This window comes from Botryllus schlosseri, chromosome 9, assembly GCF_051294905.1.
Source record: "Botryllus schlosseri isolate E-star chromosome 9, Bs_hap1, whole genome shotgun sequence".
NCBI lineage: Eukaryota > Metazoa > Chordata > Ascidiacea > Stolidobranchia > Styelidae > Botryllus > Botryllus schlosseri.
In genome coordinates, this window is record NC_137244.1 from 3,609,980 (window position 1) to 3,633,769 (window position 23,790).

The following is a 23,790-nucleotide window of genomic DNA, read 5'->3' on the forward strand; positions in this document are numbered from 1 at the left end:
TTAATCGTTACTATTGATAATATGATATGCAAGGAATGGTGACGGTGAGAAAGATGGAGTCAACAAGTTGATGCAGATTACACTCGACTGTCAGCGGCACGGATTCGAACAGAATGGAGTGAAAGAAGCAGACTATTTGGACGTAGACGCACAAATAGAACCATGTCACGCCAAGATACCAAATCGAAAAAAGTCAGTGACATCAAGAGTATTCCAGCAAAGAGATTGTACAGGTACGGTACGGTATATATGTATTAATTATGTTGCATATCACTTACTTCGTCCTGTTGTGAAAGTTCTGTGAAATGTTCTGCTCAACGCTATAATATCCCTCCCATGTTGGCATATAAGGAATGGTGTCCTATGACAAATTTTCCATCTGTACAGAGAATGGTTGGGAGAATAGTTCACCCTTTGTGACTTATAAGTAGGGCGATTTTTTTACCTAAAATACGGAAGATTTTGACCTAAAAATCAAAATTTTGACAATTTTTGATCTTATTTTGACCTAACGTTTCCAAATTAGGTGTTTTCCCACAAAATGTTAGAATTGTACCACTTATCTTCATTTCTGGTTGGAAGTGTCTTTCCTTACGAAGTAATTTGACCTGAAAAAACGTTTTTGACTCGAAAACTGACTAATTTTTACATGGAAAAACTTTATTTGTAACGAAATCTGGCCCTATGAAGAATTCCAGTAGTTACATCACGTGTTATGGTAGAAAATAGAAATAGTTGATAGATACTTTCCTTCATTCTCTGGTTGAAAGTGTATGTTCTACTAAGTAGCTTGCCAAGAATGGACAAAAAAAGTTCAACAGCAGCAGTTGTTAGCTGACAACACTGATGTTGTGAGTACACTGCTGGTGACACACCATGTTGCTTCATTCTGACAATGTAGTCTACAACACAATTTTTTATCATGCGCTTCATGATATAAGAACCATGCAATGCCCACGCAGTCTTGTATCAGTTGGGATATTGCGGTATGTTGAGCATAACACCATGTCAACCTATTTGTTTCATTTGAATGCTAATGCTTCACAATGAGCAGACAATGGGTTGTCTACAAAGGTAGGCCGATGAAGTAGGCTACAAGCTGTAAAATGTCAAATGATGAGTTCACCGACAGTGCAAAATCTACGATACAATCAAATTGCAGGTTCTAAAATAATTTTGACTTTGTAAACGATTTGTCATTTTTAGACGTACCACAACAATTTTGACAAAATTTTGACTTTTTTTGACATTTCAAAAAAAATCTCCCTACTTATAAGGCATAAGCATTTTGTTTCTGACAACCTTGTAGTGAATATGAATGTTCAATTACAGGGGCGTTCTTGATTATGCGCGGAGGCTGGAAAATGGCCGTCAACACAGAAGAAACTTGATGAGTGTGTTTCAGTCTGAGCAAGCTGGTCTCAGGTGAGTCGATATCAGCTGAGACAGGGCCCCTATTAGGGTGAAGTGGAGAATAAATAAAAATTGAATTCCAAAAGGGGGTCTAGATTTGTGGTGTGAAATATCAATTAAATTACTTTGGGTTTGTGCACCCTCTAGTGCAGTGGTTCCCAACCTGAGGGGCGTGAAAACTCGGAAGGGGGTCGCGAAGAAGCGGTAAACTAAAAAAAAATTCTTTCTTTGCGCGATTTACCTCCTACTCACGCATGTTTCTCTATACATATATACACCGAATTTCATATTTTTTAATTCTCTCGTCAACAGTTATAGCCTTTCATGCCGTCAAAAATCTGTTGGAGTTGCTAGCATCCCGGTTGGATTTTGTGGTATGACGATAAGGGGGGCGCGAAATTTTTCACTATCACCAAGGGGGGGCGTGTCTAAAAAAAGGTTGGGAACCACTGCCCTAGTAGATGTGCCATTTCACCGAACGAGCCGAAAATTGCTAATTTTGCCATATCTTGATAACCGCCTACAATAGAAAGTAAGTTTTGGGCTTAAAATATGCATAAGAAACATGTTTCTGTCCCTCTCTTTATCTCTGCATCTTTTAAGCCCAGAACTAGCCTTATAGTGAGATATCGAGTGGTAAAATTAGCGATTTTCTCATGAATCTGCACGGCCATCAGAGTATGCATGGACCCAAAATCGTGACAAGTATTTTATTTGATATTTGGCACCATATATCAAGACTACCGGTACTTTTTGAAATAATTTTTTTATATTTTTCACTCCACCCTTTCAATCCAGAATTTGGGTGATTCTATTTTGAGTTCCGTGACTCGCAGACACCTTGTGAAGCATGTTTTATGTGGAACTGGGACTAGTCAAGGTTTTGGGATCCAACGGTGGAAATGCTGTTTTTTGTGCAAAGATATTGACTATCGATGTTAAGACGTAAATTTTTGACTCGGATTTGAGTATGTAAATCGGCCCCTTCCCCACCCTTGTTGTCGTTAGTCCTGCAAATAATGTTAGGTATAAATCCTAATCCTCATTCTACAGTGGTAGTCAGGTTTTACTGAAATAAATACTATTTTTTTCATGATCAGGCATAAACTGCGTGATGCGTGTGAGAGATTGCTGTTTGCGCATCCGCTGGAATATGGCAAGAAGGCCGAGGAATTGATTTGGCGGAAAGTGTATTACGAAGTCATACAACTTGTGAAGAAAAATAGAAAAGTTTGTATTGTTTGTATTGTTGCGGGGTACGAAAACCATTATCTGATAAGTTATAGTAATGCATAAATTTTATGCTTATCAACCAGGGTTGTAATGACTCGAATCATGACTCGACTTGACTCGAGTCATTTTCTCAAAATACGGAAATGACTCGACTCGACTCGAGTCAATCTGTGTATTGTCTCGACTCTGACTCGAGTCATTGCGCATGACTCGGATCAAGTCATATGACTCAAGACTCAGACGGCCAAGACCGACATTTCATTGTAATTTCAAAGAATAGTAAAGTAACCACAATATTGGGATTTCGTCTATTGGTACTGGCACTTGAAAATGCGACCAGAAACTGCTAAAAGCGAGGAAAATTAGTATATTATGAATGCGAACCATTCGATATCACCAAAAAGAGTTATAAAAAGTGGGTTTATCAAGACTTTAACTGGAAACTGAGCAGTCAACCAACACAATGACTTGTACTCGAACTCAAGTCATAATACCATGACTCGGACGTGACCCTCTGCTCGCTGACTTGCATTCGCACTTGACTAGGTGGTGAATTGAAAATGACTCGACTTGACTCGAGTCAAAACTATAAAAGTGAGATTGACTTGTGACTCGGTTACAACCCTGTTATCAACCATATAATCAGCCCCGCCATTTATCGACTGGTCAAACTTGGCCTTCAGCTTATGTATTTTGCTAGCTGATTTAGCCTTTTTCTTGATCTGTTTTCAGCTGGTGAAACCAGGCAGTCACCTCGAGACCTTGTACAAAGAATATTTGTCTGCCGCCCTAGGATACTACCAGCATTTGTTGATGAAGCTGCAATCTAGATACCAACCCAACGCGGCCGTGGATTGGCCGTACGTCAACAGCCCGCTTAGCGAAAATGCAAACAGGTATTTTATTTCGCCTTTGGTTATGTGGGGAAGTTGCTCTTCGATTGTCGGACTCTTGATTCTTGATTTTAGGAAGCGGCAAATACTGTTCAGCAGTCACGTCGAAGCAAAAGACGGGCAAAAAGACGGCGTTTCCAAGAAGGCGTCAGAGAAGAAAGACTCAACGGAAGAGCTGACCATCGATCAGTGGGCTTTGGCGACTTGTTACAAGATATTTCTTCGCCTCGGAGATTTAGGTTTGATTTCTAAAATGTAGAAGTTCAGCTCATTTCAAATGTCATTTCATACTCATAAGCATGATAATGGCAAATGTCTGTACAACCAAGTTTGAATTGTTTCGCACTATACGATTTTTGTGTAACACGTTCCGGAAAACCAGAAATGAGATCATGGAATTGAAATTAGAGGCATTGAAACATTTCTCAGATTAGAATTAGAATTAAATTACTGTCATTTCGCTCTAATCAATCTAAGGTCATTATCGGAATTATTTGTGCGTAGGAATGGTACGCGGTTTTTATAGATAACTAGGTGTCTATGGTTTGTTCCGGTTTGTTAAATCATGAGGTTAAAACTTACTTTATGCGCTGCGATCAACCAGTTTCCTTACTCCTGGGTTGTTAAATTCTGATGATCGACTTTACTGGTAATCCAACTTAATGATCTCTGCCCTTGAACCGTTTGATGCATCATCTGTAGCATTGCGATGTACACTGAGCAGACCATGGACTTTTATGTTATGACAAGGTTTCGTTCCAAATTTCTAAATCAATTTGAATTTCTGGTAATTAATAACCTGTCGCATAAATTCTTTCTGTAGGCCGTTACTTTGTGGAGTTTGGCGGCTCCAGGGCAGTCGCCGAGAGATTTTACCTGCTGGCTTTGCTGGTGCAGCCGGACGTTGGACTGCCTTTCAACCAAATCGGAACGCTGGCCGGGTACCACACGTGGTGGGGATTGTCTGCCGCTTACTGCTATTACAGATGGTGAGTTAGCGTTACATGTAGAACAACGCTGTTCTGGTGATGTGGTGAACTGTAACATGTTTCACACATTATACAGTTCCGGCGTTCCTGCTAACGGTATTAAGATGGTTTTGAGTTGTCGACAGTATTAGATATTGCTTCATATCATTGTAAACCGTATCTGCAGCGTAACAGTGAAATCTCAAGCGAGTGCTTGACTTCCAATTATGCTACTTCGAAAACTAGATACCTTGCGATCTGCAACTGTGTCTTTATCAACAAAAGATGACGTTTTTTTTATATTCCACCACAACCGATTAGGCCAGTGGTTCTAAGACTGAGAGCATGGGCCAGTACCCAATACTTTGCAGAGCATAGCCCAATACATTTTCAACGGGCCACAGATCCATTTGAAAAGATTCTACTGTTTTATACTGTTGATATTGTGCGCTTTGTTTTGAAAGGCAATATTATTAAACATAAATAACTATTAGTTCAGTAAGAAGGATCATTGTCTCATAACGATGGAGTTTAGCGGCGGTGTGGGAGTATAGATAACTCAACTATGGATTGACGGGAAACATGTGACTGTGCTACTGTTCAGATTCACCCAGATACTATCAGTGAATTCTGAGCTTTTTCTACATAGATACTGTAGTCTCATAGCTGGATACCTGAGCGTAAAATTAAATAAAAATGTCCTGAAACGTGAGCTCCCGTTGCACTGATTCCTGAACTATAAATTATAATCTGCTCGGGGCACTGCAGCCCAACCAAAATAGCATCCAAATTTGGAAATAACCATTGTGTCCAACAATTGGATAGTACGAGTTTAACAATGACCTATTGTGGCATTCTGAATGCTCGGAACAATGATGATTTTCGATTTTTAAGGATGATTTCCAGTGCAATATCATGGTAAGTCGTGCTAAGGCAATTGTATTCAACCTGGGATTGTTTGCCTTTTTTCTGGGGGTCCGCATAGGTTCTGACTGCTCACTTTTTAATATTGACTGACAAGCTTCCCGAATTTTTCTTGTTGTTTTGTCTTGTGGTTTAAAAGGTGGCACTGAAGAATACACAATACAATACACATTCCCGTCAGACTGTTCTACAGAGAGTCTTGACTTTAGCTAATTGAGCCTTGTCAAATAACTCCTTCGTTTCGCAGCCTCGAGTCGGAAAACAAATTTGACGGGGCCGACGGCAACCTTCAAAAGCTGCTCGATCGAAACAAAAAGAGCTTCTATCAAATACCGACGGACGCGCTCGAGAATATGATCAGCGCCGAAGAATACAAGTATGTCGATACAATATTGGCATGTCCCCGCACTCGAACACCGGTCTTATTTTGCAGGAAAGAACACACCCGCATCTTTATTATTTCCTTTTTGTACTTGTGTGATTTACTCCGACCAAAGACCTATGCAACTGATGTCGAAATTACAGGTTTGTGGCTAACATGGTTTTGTCGAAATTGAGGGTCGGTGTGATTCGAGTCAATTTGAGTATCATGCGTTGTGACGTCATAACAGTAAGGTTATAAAATGACTCGAAGCAAGTCATATGTCTCGAGACTAGGACGGCCAAGGCAGACATTTCATCGTAACTTCGGAGACTAGTAAAGTTACCACGTTATTGGTATTTCGTCTATCAGTCCTGATACTTGGAAAATAGTGCCATAAACTGTCAAGTCTTGGGAAAATTGCAGTATTATGAATGCGAGCCATTCTGTATCACTCGAGCAGAGTTGAAAAAAGCGGGTTGAACCGGATTGAACTGTAAACTGAACAGTGAACATAATGACTTGGACTCAAACTCGAGTCAAAACACTGTGACTCAGAATCGACCCTCGACTAGCTGACTAAGACTCGGACTTGACTCGGTGGTGAATTGAAATTTAAAATGACTCGACTTGACTCGAGTCAAAATTTTAGAAGTGAGATTTACTTGGCCCTCGGTTTCGGTTTCAAGACTTCAACAATGGAAAGTAGTACCGAAACTAGAATTCTCGTTGAAAAATTAACTCTTGGTGTTGACGAGCATGAAATTTGAGTACTTGCAAGAATAATTTCACACTCCTCGACTTATATCATCAGATATAATACTCGGTTCAGATGCGAGTACTGAAATCATTGTACCCAGCGCTATCCAATACAGCTGCAGTGACTTGACTGGAAGAAATGTCACAAATGTATGTGCTAATATCTCGTTTGAATTTTCAGGTTTGTGCAAGAAGTTGATAGACGCTTTGCCGGTGTGCTTAGCTCATTCGTGCCTCTCAAAGAGCGACGTTTCAGGTACGACGGATGACCTTTGGACAGCATTATTGATACGCACTTCATCAATGTGATTTTGACTTAGAAAGAGGGTGTCAGATGATTTCATGAAAAGACGCTCGTTTTCCAATGTTTGTGTGTTCATTGGCAACATAGTAAATTGACAACATGCTTATTTGCTAGGAACTGGTCAAAAATGTATCCGTAATTTGTTGATGTAAGACTTGTTCCCTTTCAGATGCATCTCATCCTGCCAACTTCCAAAGATTGAGCACAAAGTCCTCAAAAAGGTATGTGTATGTGTCGTTTGCCTTATTGCGGTATCCAGCATCTAAAACTATCAATTCAGCTTACTGTGTGCCGCACTAACTTCAAACATTACATCGGGTGATTAGAAGCCTCACCAATTCGTATCATTTTATAATTTTTGCCGTCCTTTGTTATTTACTGTTCGCCGGAGATGCTGTGCAATATAGTTTCTTATACATTCATATGCACTCCATGTTTTTTTCTGAACTTCAGTGCCAAAATTGTACCAGGGTCCACCTTAGCAGTGCATTAGGCTACATGCTGGCATTTCATAAAATTGTTATGTGCGTGTGGTAGCTAATCTAGCTATATTTCCTTTCGCCCGCATTTTGTGACAAGGAAATGATGTACTTTATGCTTTTGAAAAGCTTCTAGGAGGTTCAGCACTTCAATATATAATTGGATAATATATTCATATTGAAATATTTTGTGATACGATTGTTGATATACAATGTTATTTCCCGTTCTCTACTAGTTGCTCTCGATTACCCCTGACGAGTGTCTGCCGAAAGTATTTGGGTTCATTTCAGTACGAATATTCATTCAATTTTTCGCTTTTCTGAAGCTAGGAAATTCCCAAGTAGGCTACTGTTCGCAACGGAACTGTGTGATTTCAATTTTGTGTTTCTTGATTAGTGTTATTTCTCGCCGGTACATTCTTCCAAGCTTATTTTCGAATGCCTGTAATTTTACATATCTCGTCTTTTTTCAGGGGATCTGGTGGATTTTTTCATCACTATCAACATTTCGGAAGCGATTTCACCTATTTGCAACCACACATTGTATTGAAAATGTGCATCGTCTGTATCATCAACATTCATAATCTCCAGGTCAGTGCGGTGGCTCTAAACTTCTCACAATCTGTGGTTAAGCATGCGGTTAGACCTTGGTAAAAATTGTCAATATTCTACTTTTTGCTTATCATTACGGCAATTTTTTTTTACCTAAAAAAAGGAAAATTTCGACCTAAAAAATCAAAATTTTGACACAATAAAAGATACTTTCCTACATTCTCGGGTAGAAAGTGTCTGTCCATACTAAGTAGCTTGCCAAAAATAGAGAAAGAACGTTCAACATCAGCAGCTGTTGGCTGAAAACAATGAAGTTGTGCAATGTGCTTACACTGCTGGTGACACATTGTGTTGCTTCATTGTGACAATGGTGTCTACATCACAATTTTTCGTCATGCGCTTCTTGATATAAGAAACATGCAATGCTCACGCAGTCTTGCTTCTGTTAGGATATTGCGGTGAACACCATGTCAACCTATTTGTTTCATTTGAATGTTTATGCTTCATAATGAGCAGACGATGGGTCGTCTACAACGGTAGGCCTATAAAGTAGGCTGCAAGCTGTAAAATGTCAAATGATAAGTTCACCGACAGCGCAAAATCTACGATACAAACGAAATGCAGGTTGCAAAAAAATATTGACTTTGTAAAAAATTTTGACATTTTTGACCTAACGGTACAATTTTGACAAAATTTTGACTTTTTTTGACATGTCAAAAAAAATCGCCCTACTCATCATGAATGTAAAAGCATGTATATTTATTGTTTTTGAAAAATGGTTGAGGATTATGCATTCGATACGTTCATTTGCTAGAAACTATTTTTATTACAATATTTAAAACTATATGGCGAAACGGCTAATACACCACCAAGAAAGTATGTGTTCAAACCGGGTATCAAAAGAATCGTTTTATTCTACATAGCCTTTATTTAACTCCAGACCAATTCGTCTATGTAATGTCGTATCCCTGATACACACGTTTTCATCTGTTGCAATACAGCGAATATGCTGCATGTCATTTGCGGTAATTGCCCAGTGACTGCAACATTGCCTGGTTTCAATCACGCACATTGTCGCTCAAAGATAAGCATTGTGAGAAGGTTGAATTGCATTCAATTAGAATCAAATTTCAAAATGCCCCGGTTGAATTATATGATAATAAAAATTGCGCGATAGTTACTCCGGTACATCAATTATAATTCTGTGCATAGACCATTGCAGTAGCCATGTCCAGATGTGAGTTGTGGATTGCCCGTGGCGGGTAGATTGCATATAATGAGGTTTCACATGAGATTTAGCGTCGATTTGGATTTTTGAGAACATCAAATGGCTATTGGCTACGTGAAGATTTTGACGAGTTGTTGCCTGCTATTAACTTGGGTTAAGCCGAGTTTGGATTAGGATTTGAATGGGGAATGCAATTAAAAATTTCTGTCACTGTGGGTAAACACTATGCAGTCATAGTAGTACATCAATCCCTACCAACGAGTGCGCCATTATTTTAGATGTCACGATCCAACCGGTCTTCTGCCGCAATATGTTTTACCCTTGCATTTTTCTCGCACCTTCTCGGACACGCCATCGCTCGTCTTAATCCGGAGAAAGAAAAAGCAATCGGTAAACAATGCGAATACCTCGTCATTTTTCAAGAACGCTGTAAATTTCAATTTTCAATTTAGAGAAAACTCCGATTGCAGAAGGTGATGACAAGGACGACATTCTTGACGAAAATGGTGAGCTTCCAGTATTTTTCGTTTTCAGCGATATTCCTCACCAAATTTATGTATGCAGAAAAGATATAGTTTTCGTGTAGCACATTTTACAAAGTTTGCACTCTTTGTGCCTCACATTAAACTACCCTGCATGCAAAATTTTGTTGTATATTCGCTGTCTAGTCCAGTTAATTGACCCGTTTTTGTGTCGTTATGACCCAAAGTAGTTAATACACAATGTCCGGTCCAACCAACCTGCGAGTAAATAAATTTGGAAATATGAACATTTATTGTTTGTCACGATATTGAAGTACTGTGCTTCTATAAGCCTATTTAGTCAGAAAGTCACATGAGAGTGGTCATGGTCGTACTGGGTTCGAATTGCGCAAATAATCTCTCGGAGGATGACAAAAGTTGCATGTGCTTTGAAAGATAAATTCTTTATTTGATTATAGAATGTAAACATGGAACGGCAAGGCCGATTTTGCTGCTTCGTTCCGCTTCGCTGAGGCTGGAGTGGAGAATTGTTTTGCGTAAGCGACTGTAGGATTTCTGGCAATCCAAAAGTTATCTAACCGAGCGCAGAAATTACTGAATCTGGTCTTGATCGAAAGCTATTGTCGCACTGATTCCAAAAATATGAATAAAAATATGGTCACGCTCCAGTCTTTGACGAAAAATCACCCTCAACATCTGAAAAATGCATTGTTCAGAACAATCGGATACCGCAAAACAATGGCCATACCAATGACCGGTTGCGACTCTCCGATTGTTCGGACAATGCCGATTTTTCAGACTTGGAGGGTGGAGTCTATGTGGATCAGTGCCTGATCATATTTTAATTGATATTTTCGGAATCGGTGCAACAGTAGCTTTCGATCAAGACCAGATTCAGTAATTTTTGCGCTTGGGAAGATAGCTTTTAGACTGCCAGAAACCCTACAGTCGCTTACGCAAAACAATTCTCCACTCCAGCCTCAGCGAAGCGGAACGAAGCTGCAAAATCGGTTGTTGCCGTTCCATGTTTACATTCTATAATTTGATCTTCAATGTTCAAAGACTCGTCCCATTTTCATTCAACATAAAAGCGCATGCTCTCTCCAAGTCAAGATAGCGCAATGGCGGAGCGTCTGGTTTATTTCCGGGCTGTTTGTAGGTACAGTCAGACCAAATACCGGGTTACTAAAGCTGGAATCCTCGGCGCTCTATCCTGTTTGGCGCTCAGAATTTCCAGGGAAAACATGGCAGGGCAACACTTGAAAAGCCTTAAAAGGCTATATCTGCACCTTCCTTGTCCAGCGGCTTATGCAGATCATGCACTCATGATATGCATATGCACAGATCGTGTGTATGTATATCAGGGGCCTGCAAAATATTCCACACTGTTTAGTGACCACTTTTTGTAAACTTCACGTCATTACAATGCTGTGATCTCTAAGAGGGGTGACGGGAGTGGTTACCACAAAAGAAATAAAATTTTAATAAAGAAATACAAATACAACCAGAAGTATCATCAATTTTATTTTAAACTATGAGCTGTGCATGATACCTGACAACTCCTTTCAACGACTAAGGAATCAATCAATATTGGAGCTAAGGAGACAATGTCTAAGGAATCAATATTGGAGCTAAGGAGACACTGTAGTAGCTGAATGACTATCACCTCGCAATGCTTGATCTTGTGTGCTTGATCTTGTGGGAAAGCCGTGAGCCGGTTTTGGGTCGTTGCACATCATGCGTTGTTAGGCTATATGAGAAAAACATCAAGGACAAAAATAGAAAATTATATGCCTATCCTATATTGTAAAATGCGAATTTTTTCTTCCATGAGGCAAGTTTACCAAAGCACACATCCATTCACGTCTGGTCTGGCCCCTTTGTTACAGTTATTGTTGGTTGTGGCCCCTTAAAATGTACGCTTGTGTCGTGAAATAATGGGAATGTGTGTCTGTTTCCAGGCGATGGCGACGCGTCGCGCGCCGGCCTGTCGGACCGATCGAAATTAGGGAAGAAAAAGAAAAGCCGTTCCGTGAGACGGCGGCGACACAGAGGTAACGGCGACAGCGATCTCAGCGAGGGAGAATCGGAATCAGGTATCTGCGGAGATGTCGCGTTTGAAGCTGTTGCTGTTTCGATAATGGTTTCGTTTTTACAGGGTCAGATCTGTCTGATTCAGACGAAGACTGTGGGGACTCTGATTCATCGTCGCAGGCCTCTTCCAACTCGGAACTGAGCCAGGAGGACGTGGACGACACTGTCCTGGAAAGTAAGTGCTGTCGAACGCATCACATGGGCCAGGCATTATAATTAGAGCACTCGAAATCGTATCGAGTAATAATTGAAATAATTCAAGTCGAGTAACGAAAGACGATTGATTAGGTTCTGAAAATATACGACCCTTTCTGGGGCGACACATTTAGGGTTGGGACTTCGGGATCAAATTTGAAATTCCCGGGATCGGGATTTCCCGGGATTTTTGCTCCTCAATCCCGGGATTCCCCGGGATTAGAAAAGTAGTAAAATAGACATACAAGGTACACAAATAACATTTAGTCCTTGTGATATTGAATTGACGCAAAACATAAGAGCATCAAGAGTATCATCGATTAGATCAGGAGTCCCAAACTCCAATTTTATTGCGGGCCAATTTCGTAGTTTTTGATGACGCGGCGGGCAGCAGCATCAAATAGGGGTATAATATGTATTCCCCAGTACGCCTTTTTTGTCGGACCTTGCAGATTGGCATTCCATACACATTGTGAAAATGTAATACACTATTGTAATATTCACGGTTGCCATGAAAAAGTCATATTTTTCAATATCATTTAAAAATATTGTTGTGCTTGGCATAATTTGGTGACATAAGGAGTTATATAGACAGTTAGAAACCATGCGAGACGACAAATGCATCGTGTCATTGTAAAAGCTGTCGCATTATAATTTAGCAGCTAGTGGACGTTTGACGTGTGATAGCGATTCAGGTTTTTGGAGTGGTTTCAGAATGAAATTTCAAGCTCTCAAATCCGAAATCTGAAATTTTCGAGTTTAATATTGTCGAATGCTTGAAAAGTCAAAACGCCGACGTTGGCCGCAAAAACAGTTCTGCCGGGTCGCGTGTTTGAGGCCACTGTTCTAGACAATCAGCCGAGTTTGTGACACTGCTTTATTACCAAAATGAGAGATATGGCGCTACTTAAGCCTTGGTAGATGCTGTTCACAAATCCCGGGATTTCATCGGGACCAATCTCGGGATCGGGATTGCTTCAAATCCCGGGATCGGGATTTCCCGGGGTCATAACGCTAGACACATTGCGCATTACGTAGAATCGAGAGTGGCTATTGACTGATAACATTCTCAACGAAATATTAGACTTCGAAGTGAATGTTGGAGCATTACTGTTTATGTTAATGTGACGTCAACAACAATATTACCTACACTATTATTTGCTATTTTTCAACCGTATCTATTTGATTGCACCATTTACTATGCTGCTGGTTGATCACAATCTTACACAGATCCGACTGAAATTGTTGAATTTACTATAAAAAAAAAAATTTGAAATTTTTCTGTCAACCCCGTGAAATTGTGGAGTTGTCTGCAGAAACGATGCAAAACAAATTTGACTCAATTCCAACGTGTAGAAGCGAAGTTATTTGAGTTTTTCATTAATAAAATTCTGGGATTTTCCACCGTCAATACCATTTTTGCACATCAACAGGTTTAAACTGCAATAACGTAGCTTCTACTGGTTGGAAATGAGCAAAAATTGTTGCATCGTTCTTTTAGGCAAGTTAACGATTTTATAGGGGTTGACAGTGAAATTTAAATAAAAAATTTTTGAATTTTTATAATAAATTCAAAATTTTTATTGGCTCTGTGGCGGCATCTACTGGTTGGAATTGAGCCAAATTTGGTGAGCATCCTAACAGTTTAATTAGTGAGTCCGTGGTATCTGGAAAAAAAGTTATGTCAATCCTAGTCTACAATGTGCTTTGGATGATAATGGTACGACCAATTGCCGTTTCAAGGCTTCCACTTTATCGAATGTAAACACAGAATGGAAACAACTGATTTTTTGGCTTCGCTGAGGCTGGAATCCATATCGTATTGCAGATGTGAATGTAGGATTTTTGGCAATGGATAGCTGGTGTCCGGAGCTCAGAATTTCTTTAAACTGGTCTCGATCGAAAGCTACCATCGCACTGATTCCGAAAATATGAATTAAAATCTTACCAGGGCACTGGAACCGTCCCGAATTCAACCTTAAAGTCTGAAATACCGGCATCGTCTGAACAATCGGAGCGTCGCAACAGGTCATTGTTATGGTGTTATGATGATATGATTGTTCTCAACAATGCTGGTTTCAGATGTTTAAAGGGATTTTGAGTGAGGTTCCAGTGCCCTGATCCACTTTTCATTTATATTTTCGCTGGTAGCTTTCGATCAAGACCAGTTTCATTAAATATTGTGCTCTGTACGTCAACTATAGGACCGCCATAAATCTTGCGTTAGCACCGCGATATGATCCAGATTCCAGTCTCAGCGAAGCGGAACGAAGCCAAAAAATCAGTCGTTTCAAAAAGAGTTGTACAATACAATACATTTACAATTGAATAGTATATTCATATTGAAATGAACCCGAATATTTTCGGCTGACACTCGTCAGGGGCAATCGTCAGCAAGTAGTAGAGAATTGGAAAGAACATTGTATATCACTAGGGCAATTTTTTTTTGACATGTCAAAAAAAGTCAAAATTAGGTCAAAATTGTAGCGTTAGGTCAAAATTTGTCAAAATTGTTACAAAGTCAAACATTTTTTGACCTCTGCATTTCGTTTGTATCGTAGATTTTGCGCTGTCGGTGAACTTATCATTTGATATTTTACAGCTTGTAGCCTACTTTATAGGCCTACCGTTGTAAACGGACCATCGTCTGCTCATTGTGAATGATATATGGTCAAATGAAACAAATCGTGACATGGTTTTATGGTCAACGTACCGCAATATCCTAGCTGAAGTAAGACTGCTTGGACATTGCATGGTTCTTATATCAAGAAGCGCAAGCTGAAAAATTGTGATATAGACCAGTGCTCTTCAACCGGGGTGGTCGTACACCCTAGGGTGTACCAGAATTTTCAAAGGGTGTACCACTCGGATGGAGTGTACAGGGGTGTACCAGATCCACATTATGATGAACCGATGATACGATGACTATAGCTATCACAAAAATACGTCAGTTTATGCTTCAAAACAGAATGACCGGATGTGTAATATCGTACAATGTGATGTCATAAGCAAATGTTTCTAATCATTCAACCTTTGGTTATGGACTTATTACTTCCTTTTCGAGTAGAGCAGGGTGGAGTTAGCATGTGTTCAGCTTGCGATATCTGTCTGATGATTCTCGAGGAGATCTCGGACATTTTGAATTTGTGCTTCCTGCGGCCAGCTTATGAATAGTGCAGAATACATAGCCTATTTACGCAGGCACGGGGTCGAGTTTGCGAACCACTGCGTTAGATGGTGGTCCAGTAACCTCGAGCCCTTATTCGTATTATCATTTACTATACGTTGCAGCCTTGCTCAAATGTCCATCCTTATTTCGGCTACGTCAGGGGTGCTCAACCTGCGGACGTACGGCCTCATTCAGCCGCATAACCATAATTTTGCGATCTTCTACACATATTCAAATTAGCGTGTGTTGGCGGCCGTCATTATGTAACCAATTGTTGCTGGTTCTAGTCTCGGCTCTGCCATGTTTTTATGTGTCGGATGTTTATCTAGGCTCCTCGTCGCCGACCCCCTGTTAACGTAGCGTCATGAAAAGCCCAGAAGAAGAGTTAACCGAGCTTCAAAGTCAGCAGCAAAGTCCTGAAAGTGGACGCGCGTTAGCGAGAGAGAATGAAGAATGGGAGTGCGCATGCAAGCAAAAGTCGTCCTCATTACCCAAAGCAAAAATACTAAACTTTAGGAAATGCACTTTCGTGGCGCACAAATTCTAAACAGGCGATTATCACCACTGTCATTGATGTGTAATAAAATATTATTAATAACAATACAAACAATCCTGGTGAGAGGCCAAGAAATAACAACATGCAACTAAGTGATTAATAGGAACCGCAAGATGCATCATCATTAATATTGTACCCAATATTTTCGAAAACACCCTCCATCAGCTCTACGGGTTAATCTGATCACGTGGGCTGAGAATTAATAAATTTTTGACAATAATATGTGAAACTACCAACATTTTCGATGAAATCCATTTAAGGTGCAAACTTTTCGCGCTCTGCGCGACTACACACATAATCCTAGTGTCTTTTCTTGATATTTATACTCGCGATTTTGGTACATAAATTATATATTATAAGCCTGCTGGGATGTTTTGCTTCTACAGTAAGAAAATTTGCGCATTGCATATCTCAAGAAATAAGTGAAGGCACAGAACACCACAAGGGCTCTCCGTGGTGTTAAGTTCCCAGTATCCAATTTCATATGAGCATTTGTCGTCCATGCGCCATGGCGAATCCCCGTTGGAATCCGGACGTATTGTATATGTAATCAAAATGCGGCTTTCGGCGTTATCGGTGTATTATACGGTCAGGGGTGTACGAGTTTTGAGAAAATGTTAAAAGGGTGTACCACGACGAAAAAGGTTGAAGAGCACTGATATAGACAACATTGTCAGAATGAAGCAACACGGTTTGTCACCAGCAGTGTTGTCAGCTTGAGTGTTGTCAGCCAACAAATGCTGCTGTTGAACGTTCTTTCTCCGTTCTTGGCAAGCTACGTAGTAAGGACAGACACTTTCTACCCGAGAATGTAGGAAAGGATCTTTCGTTGAACTACAACAAATTTTAATTATTTCCACCAGAATACGTAATGTAACTACTGGAATTCTTCATAGGGCCAGATTTCGTTAAAATACTAGTTTTTCATGTAGAAATCTGTCAGTTTTTGAGCCAAAAACGTTTTTCAGGCCAATTTACTTAGTAAGGACAGACAGTTCCAACCAGAAATGAAGATAAGTAGTAGGCTACAATTTGAACATTATATGCGAAAACACCTAATTTGCATACGTGAGGTCAAAATTTGGTCAAATTTCAGTTTTTTTTAGGTCAAAAAAGGTCAAAATTTAGATTTTTTAGGTCAAAATCTTCCGTTTTTTAGGTAAAAAAAAAATTGCCCTATATATCACCAATCGTATCACAAAATATGACGTCAACATGAAATTTCGAATGAGAGAGCGTTCAATGTACTATTTTTAGGTGGAACATGAACTCCTTTTGTTGACAGAGTTTTGGTTGGTGTATTTTGATAAAAGTCGACTTTCCAATTCTCTACTAGTTGCTGACGATTACCCCTGACGAGTGTCAGCCGAAAATATTCGGGTTCATTTCAATATGAATATACTATTCAATTGTATATGGAAGTTCTGTACCTCCAAGAAGCTCTACAATACATTTACTAAATTTTGCTGCAATGAATTTAGCTCTGTAGTTCTGAAAGCAATATTCAAGATCGGTGCCACCAGTCACATATTCAAATACAAATTCGTGGGGCTAGTCTACTATGAAGACGGCGTTTCTGTGATTTGGCAACATTATGATTAAAATGACCTGCTTTTTTAACCAGCTCTACTGTCTTTTTCAGATCAAATTTCCAATGCGAAGAAAAACTCCGACCCGGCGAAGGGCCAAGCGAATTCCGGCTCGAAAGAAGACAATCTAATCGAGAAAAGGACGGGGCTGGAGCTCGCGAACAGTTTGGCGAACGGGCAAAGCACATTGGCGAGCCTGAAAGACATGTCTCAGAGAATGTTTCAGGTCTGTTACGCGTCGATGACGGATTCTCATGATTCTGAATCTTTTCCTAAAGCGGCCCATGAATAAGTTAAAGTTACCTATGTGATGGTTTTGGAGCCTGTTTTCGAAATCTTGCTTGCTAGGCACTAAGATCGTCAGGTTGCCTGAAAAATGATGCACACCAAATTTTATCCATACCAAACAGTTATCGTGAAGCTATTACAGTTCTAAATTTTTAATTTCTCATAAAAGATTTTGATTTTTTTTTCAAATTTCACTGGCTGTGCGGTGTGCGCTTATCCGCCACCCTGTTGATCACATAGAACAGGCCTGGTGGGCACGATATGATGGCTGGCCTGTATGATCGCCTAAATACAATCGCAGTTACTAAAACATAACAATGAGGCTCGAGTTATCAAAGATGGTGAAGATCTGAATCACCCTAAATCGGTGCCATTACAGAACAGATTTCACCGCAGGCATGGGCATTTAGAATCGTGAAAATCGTCGCCGAGCCTGCGTTTTACGCTTGCGTATTTAATTGTTGGCAAGAGATCAGGGACTCGTTAATCATGGTTGTAACCAAGTCACAAGGCTCCGAGTCACAAGTCAATCTCACTTTTATAGTTTTGACTCGAGTCAAGTCGAGACATTTTCAATTCACCACCGAGTCAAGTCCGAGTCCAAGTCATCGAGCAGAGGGTCGAGTCCGAGTCATGGTATTATGACTCGAGTCCGAGTCCAAATCATTGTGTTGACTGCTCAGTTTCCAGTTAAAGTCTTATTAAACCCGCTTTTCATAACTCAGTATGGTGATATCGAATGGTTCTAATTTATAATATACTCATTTTCCTCACTTTTAGCAGTTTGCGGTCGCATTTTCAAGCACCAGCACCGATAGACGAAATCTCAATAGGGTGGTTACTTTACTATTCTTCGAAATTTCTATGAAATGTCGGTCTTGGCCGTCTTGAGTCTCAAGTCATATGACTTGGTTCGAGTCATGCGCAATGGCTCGAGTCCAAGTCGAGTCGATACACAGATTGGCTCGAGTCGAGTCATTTCCGTATTATGAGAAAATGACTCGATTCAAGTCGAGTCATGACTCGAGTCATTACAACCCTGTCGTTAATTGACAGCACTCCCGGACTCGCTGGCGCACTTATTGTACGCGCAAGTTCGTCAACACAGCAAGCTTGTATAATCGCCATTTCCACTTGTACTCGACCCTAATGAATTGATGCCATATTGGTAAATTTGAAAAAGAAACCCTTCCCTTTTTTTGCAAACCCCCGCCTTTTTTCGGCTGGCTACGCGTCTGTACCCACTCTTAGCGGCCATTGCCATGCACTTTTGCATTCTCAGCCGTCCGTGAAACGCCGCATCTTGCTGGCACCATCGTTTTTCAACAACGTACCGAAACCGGAGGAAAAATCCAAAGCGGTCGGTGACGCGCCGAAAAAATTGAACACCAACAACAACGCAAAGACAGACGAAGCCACAATAAAAGTTTCAGAAGCAGGTCAGTTCCGTTTTTCTTTTCTACGACTCGAGTGGTTTTGTTTTCAGATCACTTGTGCTTGGAACAGTTTATTATGCAAAACTAGTCACTTTTTGACTTATTTTAAGTTAAAAGTTGTTTGTCATACGAGTAGCATGCTTTTGTGAATTAGATAGTCATAAAACGCTGGAAATATAGCCCCTGTATCAAGGTAACAGAATGTCTTTTCTAAGATTGTACCTATATTTGTAAGTGCCGTTATTCATAGAGACGCATCTCGCAAGTTTGAAAGTGGCCACCTCCGATTAACTGCTAAAAGAATGCGACCCCTCCACCATTTTTACTTTTTGAAATTCTTACCTTGAATATTTGATGTCAACATCCTTACCGAATGACGTTTGCGGATCTACCGATAAATTCGGCGGTAAATTTTCAATTTTACAATCTCAAGGTCCTATCGGGAATAATGGCACCACAAATAGGCTTATAGCATGCCAACAGAATCCGTTGTGTTTTGACTACTGCGGTCATTTACGCCAGGCCTATATTTCTTATGATTCCTGAACTGGCTTGTAGCGTGGTCCACTTTCCGAGATACTTAGCAGTCGCATGAATTGTAAAATGCCCGAATTTGAAACGCAGGCGATGGCGAAAGCCTGAAGAAAACCAAGGACAAAGGGAAGCCCGACAATAAAGTCGCAGATAAATCAGACAGAGGTAGGATGTTCTTGATACGTTCTAAGTAGGGTTGTAATGACTTGAGTCTCAATTTTTTGTTGACTCGAGTCATTTTTTCAAAAATGGAAAACGTTATCTGTTTGAATAAACATGTTTAGAGTGAGAAAAATGAGTATTTTATGAATGCGAGGCCTTAATCACCCAAGAGTTTCAGAGAAGTGAATTCAACCTGTCTTGAACATGATAATAAACGGTGAACTCTATGCCTTGGATTCGAGTCTCAACACTATGGCTCGGACTCGAACCGTGGCTCGCTGACTTGGACTCAGACTCGACTCGGTGGTGAATTGAAAATGACTCGACTTGACTCGAGTCAAAACTATAAAAGTAAAATTGACTTGTGACTCGGATCCTTGTGACTTTTCTTTCAACCCTTGGTCCAAGAGTTGAGAAACAGATGCCATTTCAGACGGCGGCGTGTCAGCTCGGGTGAAAGGCAGCCACGAGCAAGTCTTCCAGAGAATGGCCGAACTGTGGCAGGTCTTTGGATCGTTGAAGCTGCTGTGCGACTGGCTGGGCGCAAACGAAAAGGTCATCAACGCTTGCGCGCAAAACTCGAAAGCGTTGTGGAGTCGTCTCGCGAAGCTGACCGAGTTGATGCCCAACGAGGTGGTCATGAGAAAAATAGGTGAGTTTGCTGATGCTTTGAGTCCAACACTGTGCTTCTAAACCTCTACTGACCAGGCGAATCCCTACGCCAACCTGTTGCACGCAATAAAATCGACCATGTTACACATCTAATGCATTATTACTTAAGAATACTAGCGCACAAAATGAGTTGTGCATCATAAACAGTGATGAAAAAACGAAAGCATTAAAACATGATTTTCACACGAAACGAAAAGGTTGTAATTAGGGCGATTTATTTTTACCTAAAAAACGGAAGATTTTGACCAAATTCGACCTAACGTATGCAAATTAGGGGTTTTCCCACATAATGTTAAAATTGTACTACTTATCTTCATTCCTGGTTGGAACTGTCTGTCCTTACGAAGTAGTTTGCCTGGAAAAAAAAAAAATTTGCTTCAAAAGCTGACAAATTTTTACATGAAAAAACTTTATTTTAACGAAATCTGACGCTATGAAAAATTCCAGGAGTTACATTACACATTATGGTAGAAATAATTGAAAAAATTTATAGTACAAGGAAAGATACTGAACTACATTCTCGGGTAGAAAGTGTCTGTCCTTACTAAGTAGCTTGCCAAGAATGGAGAAAGAACGTTCAACAGCAGCAGCTGTTGGCTGACAACACTCGAGTTGTGCGTACACTGCTTCATTCTGGCAATGGTGTCGGCATCACCATTTTTCATCATGCGCTTCTTGATATAAGAATCATGGAATGCCCACGCAGTCTTGCTTCAGTTGCGATATTGCGGTACGTTGAGCATAACACCATGTCAACCTATTTGTTTCATTTGAATGGTTATGCTTCACAATTAGCAGACAATGGGCCGTCTACAACGGCAGGCCTATAAAGTAGGCTACAAGCTGTAAAATGTCAAATGATAAGTTCCAAGACGGTGCATAATCTACGATACAACCGAAATGCAGGTTGCAAAAAAGTTTTTAACTTGGGTCAAAAAATGTCAAAATTGTTTACTAAGTTGAAAACTTTTTTGCAACCTGTATTTCGGTTGTATCGTACGCTACAAATTTGACCTAATTATGACTTTTTGTTGACATGTCAAAAAAAATCGCCCTAGTTATAATTGAATATTGAACCCGAATATTTTTGGCTGACACTCATCAGGGCTAGAGAATTAGAGAGAACATTGTTTATCTAGAATCGTATCACAAAATATGACGTCACCGGCATGAAATTTTGAATAATCGGGGCGAAGAGATCGAATGAAACACATTCGTCCCTTATTTCCATCCTGGCTACGCAGTCGTGATCCCAAGGCACCATTTTCACTCGTATTGCAGTGCAAGTGTCCTCGGACAAGAGCCTTACGAAGCAGATTGACATTCTGTCCGTATGCGCCGAATCGCCGGGGAAATGGAAGCAGGTCGCTCGACTGCCGGAAGATCACATCCTCAACGACAACACGAGCTCCGTGTCTTATCATCACGAGAAGGATAGAAAGATGAAATCTCTCATTTGCGACTTGACTGAATTGCAGCAGGTTTGTGCATTTTATAAAACTTGTGACGTTTGGTGAATCTGAGTTTAAAGTACAGCACTTTGGTTAAGTCACGATCGGCCCGTAGTAATGTAGCATGGACTCAAAAAAGTGGATATATCTGAACTTTCCAAGTCATTTTCACTGTTGGCATGGTAATAAGCTCAATTCAAAGCTTAATCCTAACGCTGTAGAGTCGTACAGATTTTCTGCGACTCAAAATTGACCTACAATGTTGTCATTCTGGTTACGGTACAGGACTGACCCGGAATGTTCCGCAACTTCTTGTGACTACCCAGCCCCGCTTCATGCTTGAAATCAAATTTGTCAGGCTGTCGATTTGGCCCAGTTTGTAATGTGATGTGAATTTCTTTGTTTGAGTCGCCTTCAATTCGTTTTTAGAACGTGATCCGCGTCTGCAGAATTCGTAGTTTCTGTCATCGCTTGGTCGGCGTCGAAGCATCGGAGATGGCTTTTGACGAATCTACTCGGCAATTCACCGGGCCGGAAGAACCACAAGCAGATTCATCGGATCGACTCGATATCGAGGTTTGTACGCAGAATACATATGCTAGGCGGAATAGTATGGCAGGCCTAGGTAGCCATAACAGGTGACAATGGACCATGCGCAGAAGTGGTCAAGTATTCAGCGTTAGCACTTGAGAAGGAATAGAAGTAACGTAAATTTCTACTCAGCCGCATGTAAAAGTAGCCATCTCCAAGCATGTATTAGCTCACTATGGAAACTAAGAAGTCTAAACTCGTAACTACTTGAGGAAGTAATACAGTGAGTGCTCCTAAAAAGTGTAGGTGTACTCCTTTACCCAGTCCATTTTTTCGCAATGTCATCATTTCAAAACACCACAAGACCGCGAAACAAGGAAAAGATGATAAGGTATCGAAGCGTCTAGGATTAGTCTTTGAAATCAGAGACCCATCCGGGCCTAGGCTGAACACCTCTGGGTTAACGGAAACGACGGAGGGCTCACAGCTACTACTGGTCTGGTTATTATTGGCTTGGTGAGATCTTGTGGTGTGCAAAACCCGATAAAGTGATATTAGCAAAAACAGTAACCGTTGTGTATTCATTGTTTTGTCTTTGCAAATCGACGATCATGGATTTGGTTTAGTTGAAAAACAAAGGAAATACAAAGACCAACAAGGTCTGGATTCAATACTGAAAATATCTGCCTTTGAACCGCGGTCCGTCAGCTGAGTAGACCTGCCACAGATCCAATTTGTTTCCGCCCACTAGGCACAAAGTACAATGCAATGCACAGGACACATTGCAATGCAATGGCTAGGTATGGGGATGTCGAAACGACACGATCCATCCACCGAACACCCACCTTGTCGTACTGGTATAGTACGGCATTATCGTTGATATTGTTCATGGTTGCTGCCTTATTTCTTTGAAGGATCCGAGCTCTTCGATTGTATTTCCTTGTATGCGTCCGTTGTGAAGTCTTTCTCTGGACGTGTGAACAGCCCGGATGAGCCTCCGGCACTTCCAAACATGCTTCTGCTAAGGCTAGAACTGCAGGTGGTGGCATTAATTTCGCTGACTTCTCTGTTTGTTTGTTGCGCATGGCGCAAAGCTCCTTCTGGGGAAAGGGCGTGACTGTAACGGTCAAGGCAACACTGTCTACGCCTCATTCGTACACAATTGCTAACAAAGAGAGAGGATGACGTTATTAAGGTGGTATATTACCAGAGGTGGTCAGTAACGAAGTACTTCTACTTTTTGGGAGTACTCGAGTAGTTTTCCTCTACTTCTGGCACTTACTCAGGTAGATCTGATTTTCTCTGCTTCTACTTCGTAATATTTTGTGATCGACGTACTTACTTTTCGCTATTTTCAGTTTGTCAAGTAGAAGTAGTTTAATCCCCCAATACCAAAGATAGCCTGAGGAAATTCTGGGCTGTTCTCACGAAGTACCAACATTTAATATTCATAAAAGTGAAGTAAAGCCCAGAAATTTTGTTGCGCTTCGCGCACAGTAGTTATAGAGCAGTGGTTC

General features: G+C 40.6%; 1 protein-coding gene across 1 annotated transcript; it reads left to right on the forward strand.

Annotated features, from left to right (window-relative positions):
* The first annotated feature begins 97 nt into the window (after window positions 1–97).
* On the forward strand, window positions 98–22,399 carry LOC145446202 (nonsense-mediated mRNA decay factor SMG5-like). The gene is made up of 21 exons (XM_080324438.1): window positions 98–233; window positions 1,333–1,425; window positions 2,514–2,643; window positions 3,379–3,542; window positions 3,615–3,778; window positions 4,363–4,528; window positions 5,679–5,807; window positions 5,865–5,956; window positions 6,733–6,807; window positions 7,025–7,076; window positions 7,808–7,925; window positions 9,393–9,504; window positions 9,567–9,620; window positions 11,558–11,692; window positions 11,755–11,865; window positions 17,253–17,425; window positions 18,770–18,926; window positions 19,548–19,622; window positions 20,053–20,271; window positions 21,573–21,772; window positions 22,172–22,399. Exons 1-21 carry the CDS (start codon window positions 163–165, stop codon window positions 22,382–22,384), a joined length of 2,703 nt encoding a protein of 900 aa, XP_080180564.1. The 5' UTR covers window positions 98–162; the 3' UTR covers window positions 22,385–22,399.
* Window positions 22,400–23,790: the final 1,391 nt, after the last annotated feature.

Bases quoted from the DNA above. Each gene is read 5' to 3' on its own strand.
- LOC145446202 (XM_080324438.1), top strand. From the start codon at position 163: ATGTCACGCCAAGATACCAAATCGAAAAAAGTCAGTGACATCAAGAGT. The intron at 3,543-3,614 runs GTATTTTATTTC...TCTTGATTTTAG, and splicing joins CTTAGCGAAAATGCAAACAG to GAAGCGGCAAATACTGTTCA. The intron at 5,808-5,864 runs GTATGTCGATAC...CTTATTTTGCAG, and splicing joins ATCAGCGCCGAAGAATACAA to GAAAGAACACACCCGCATCT.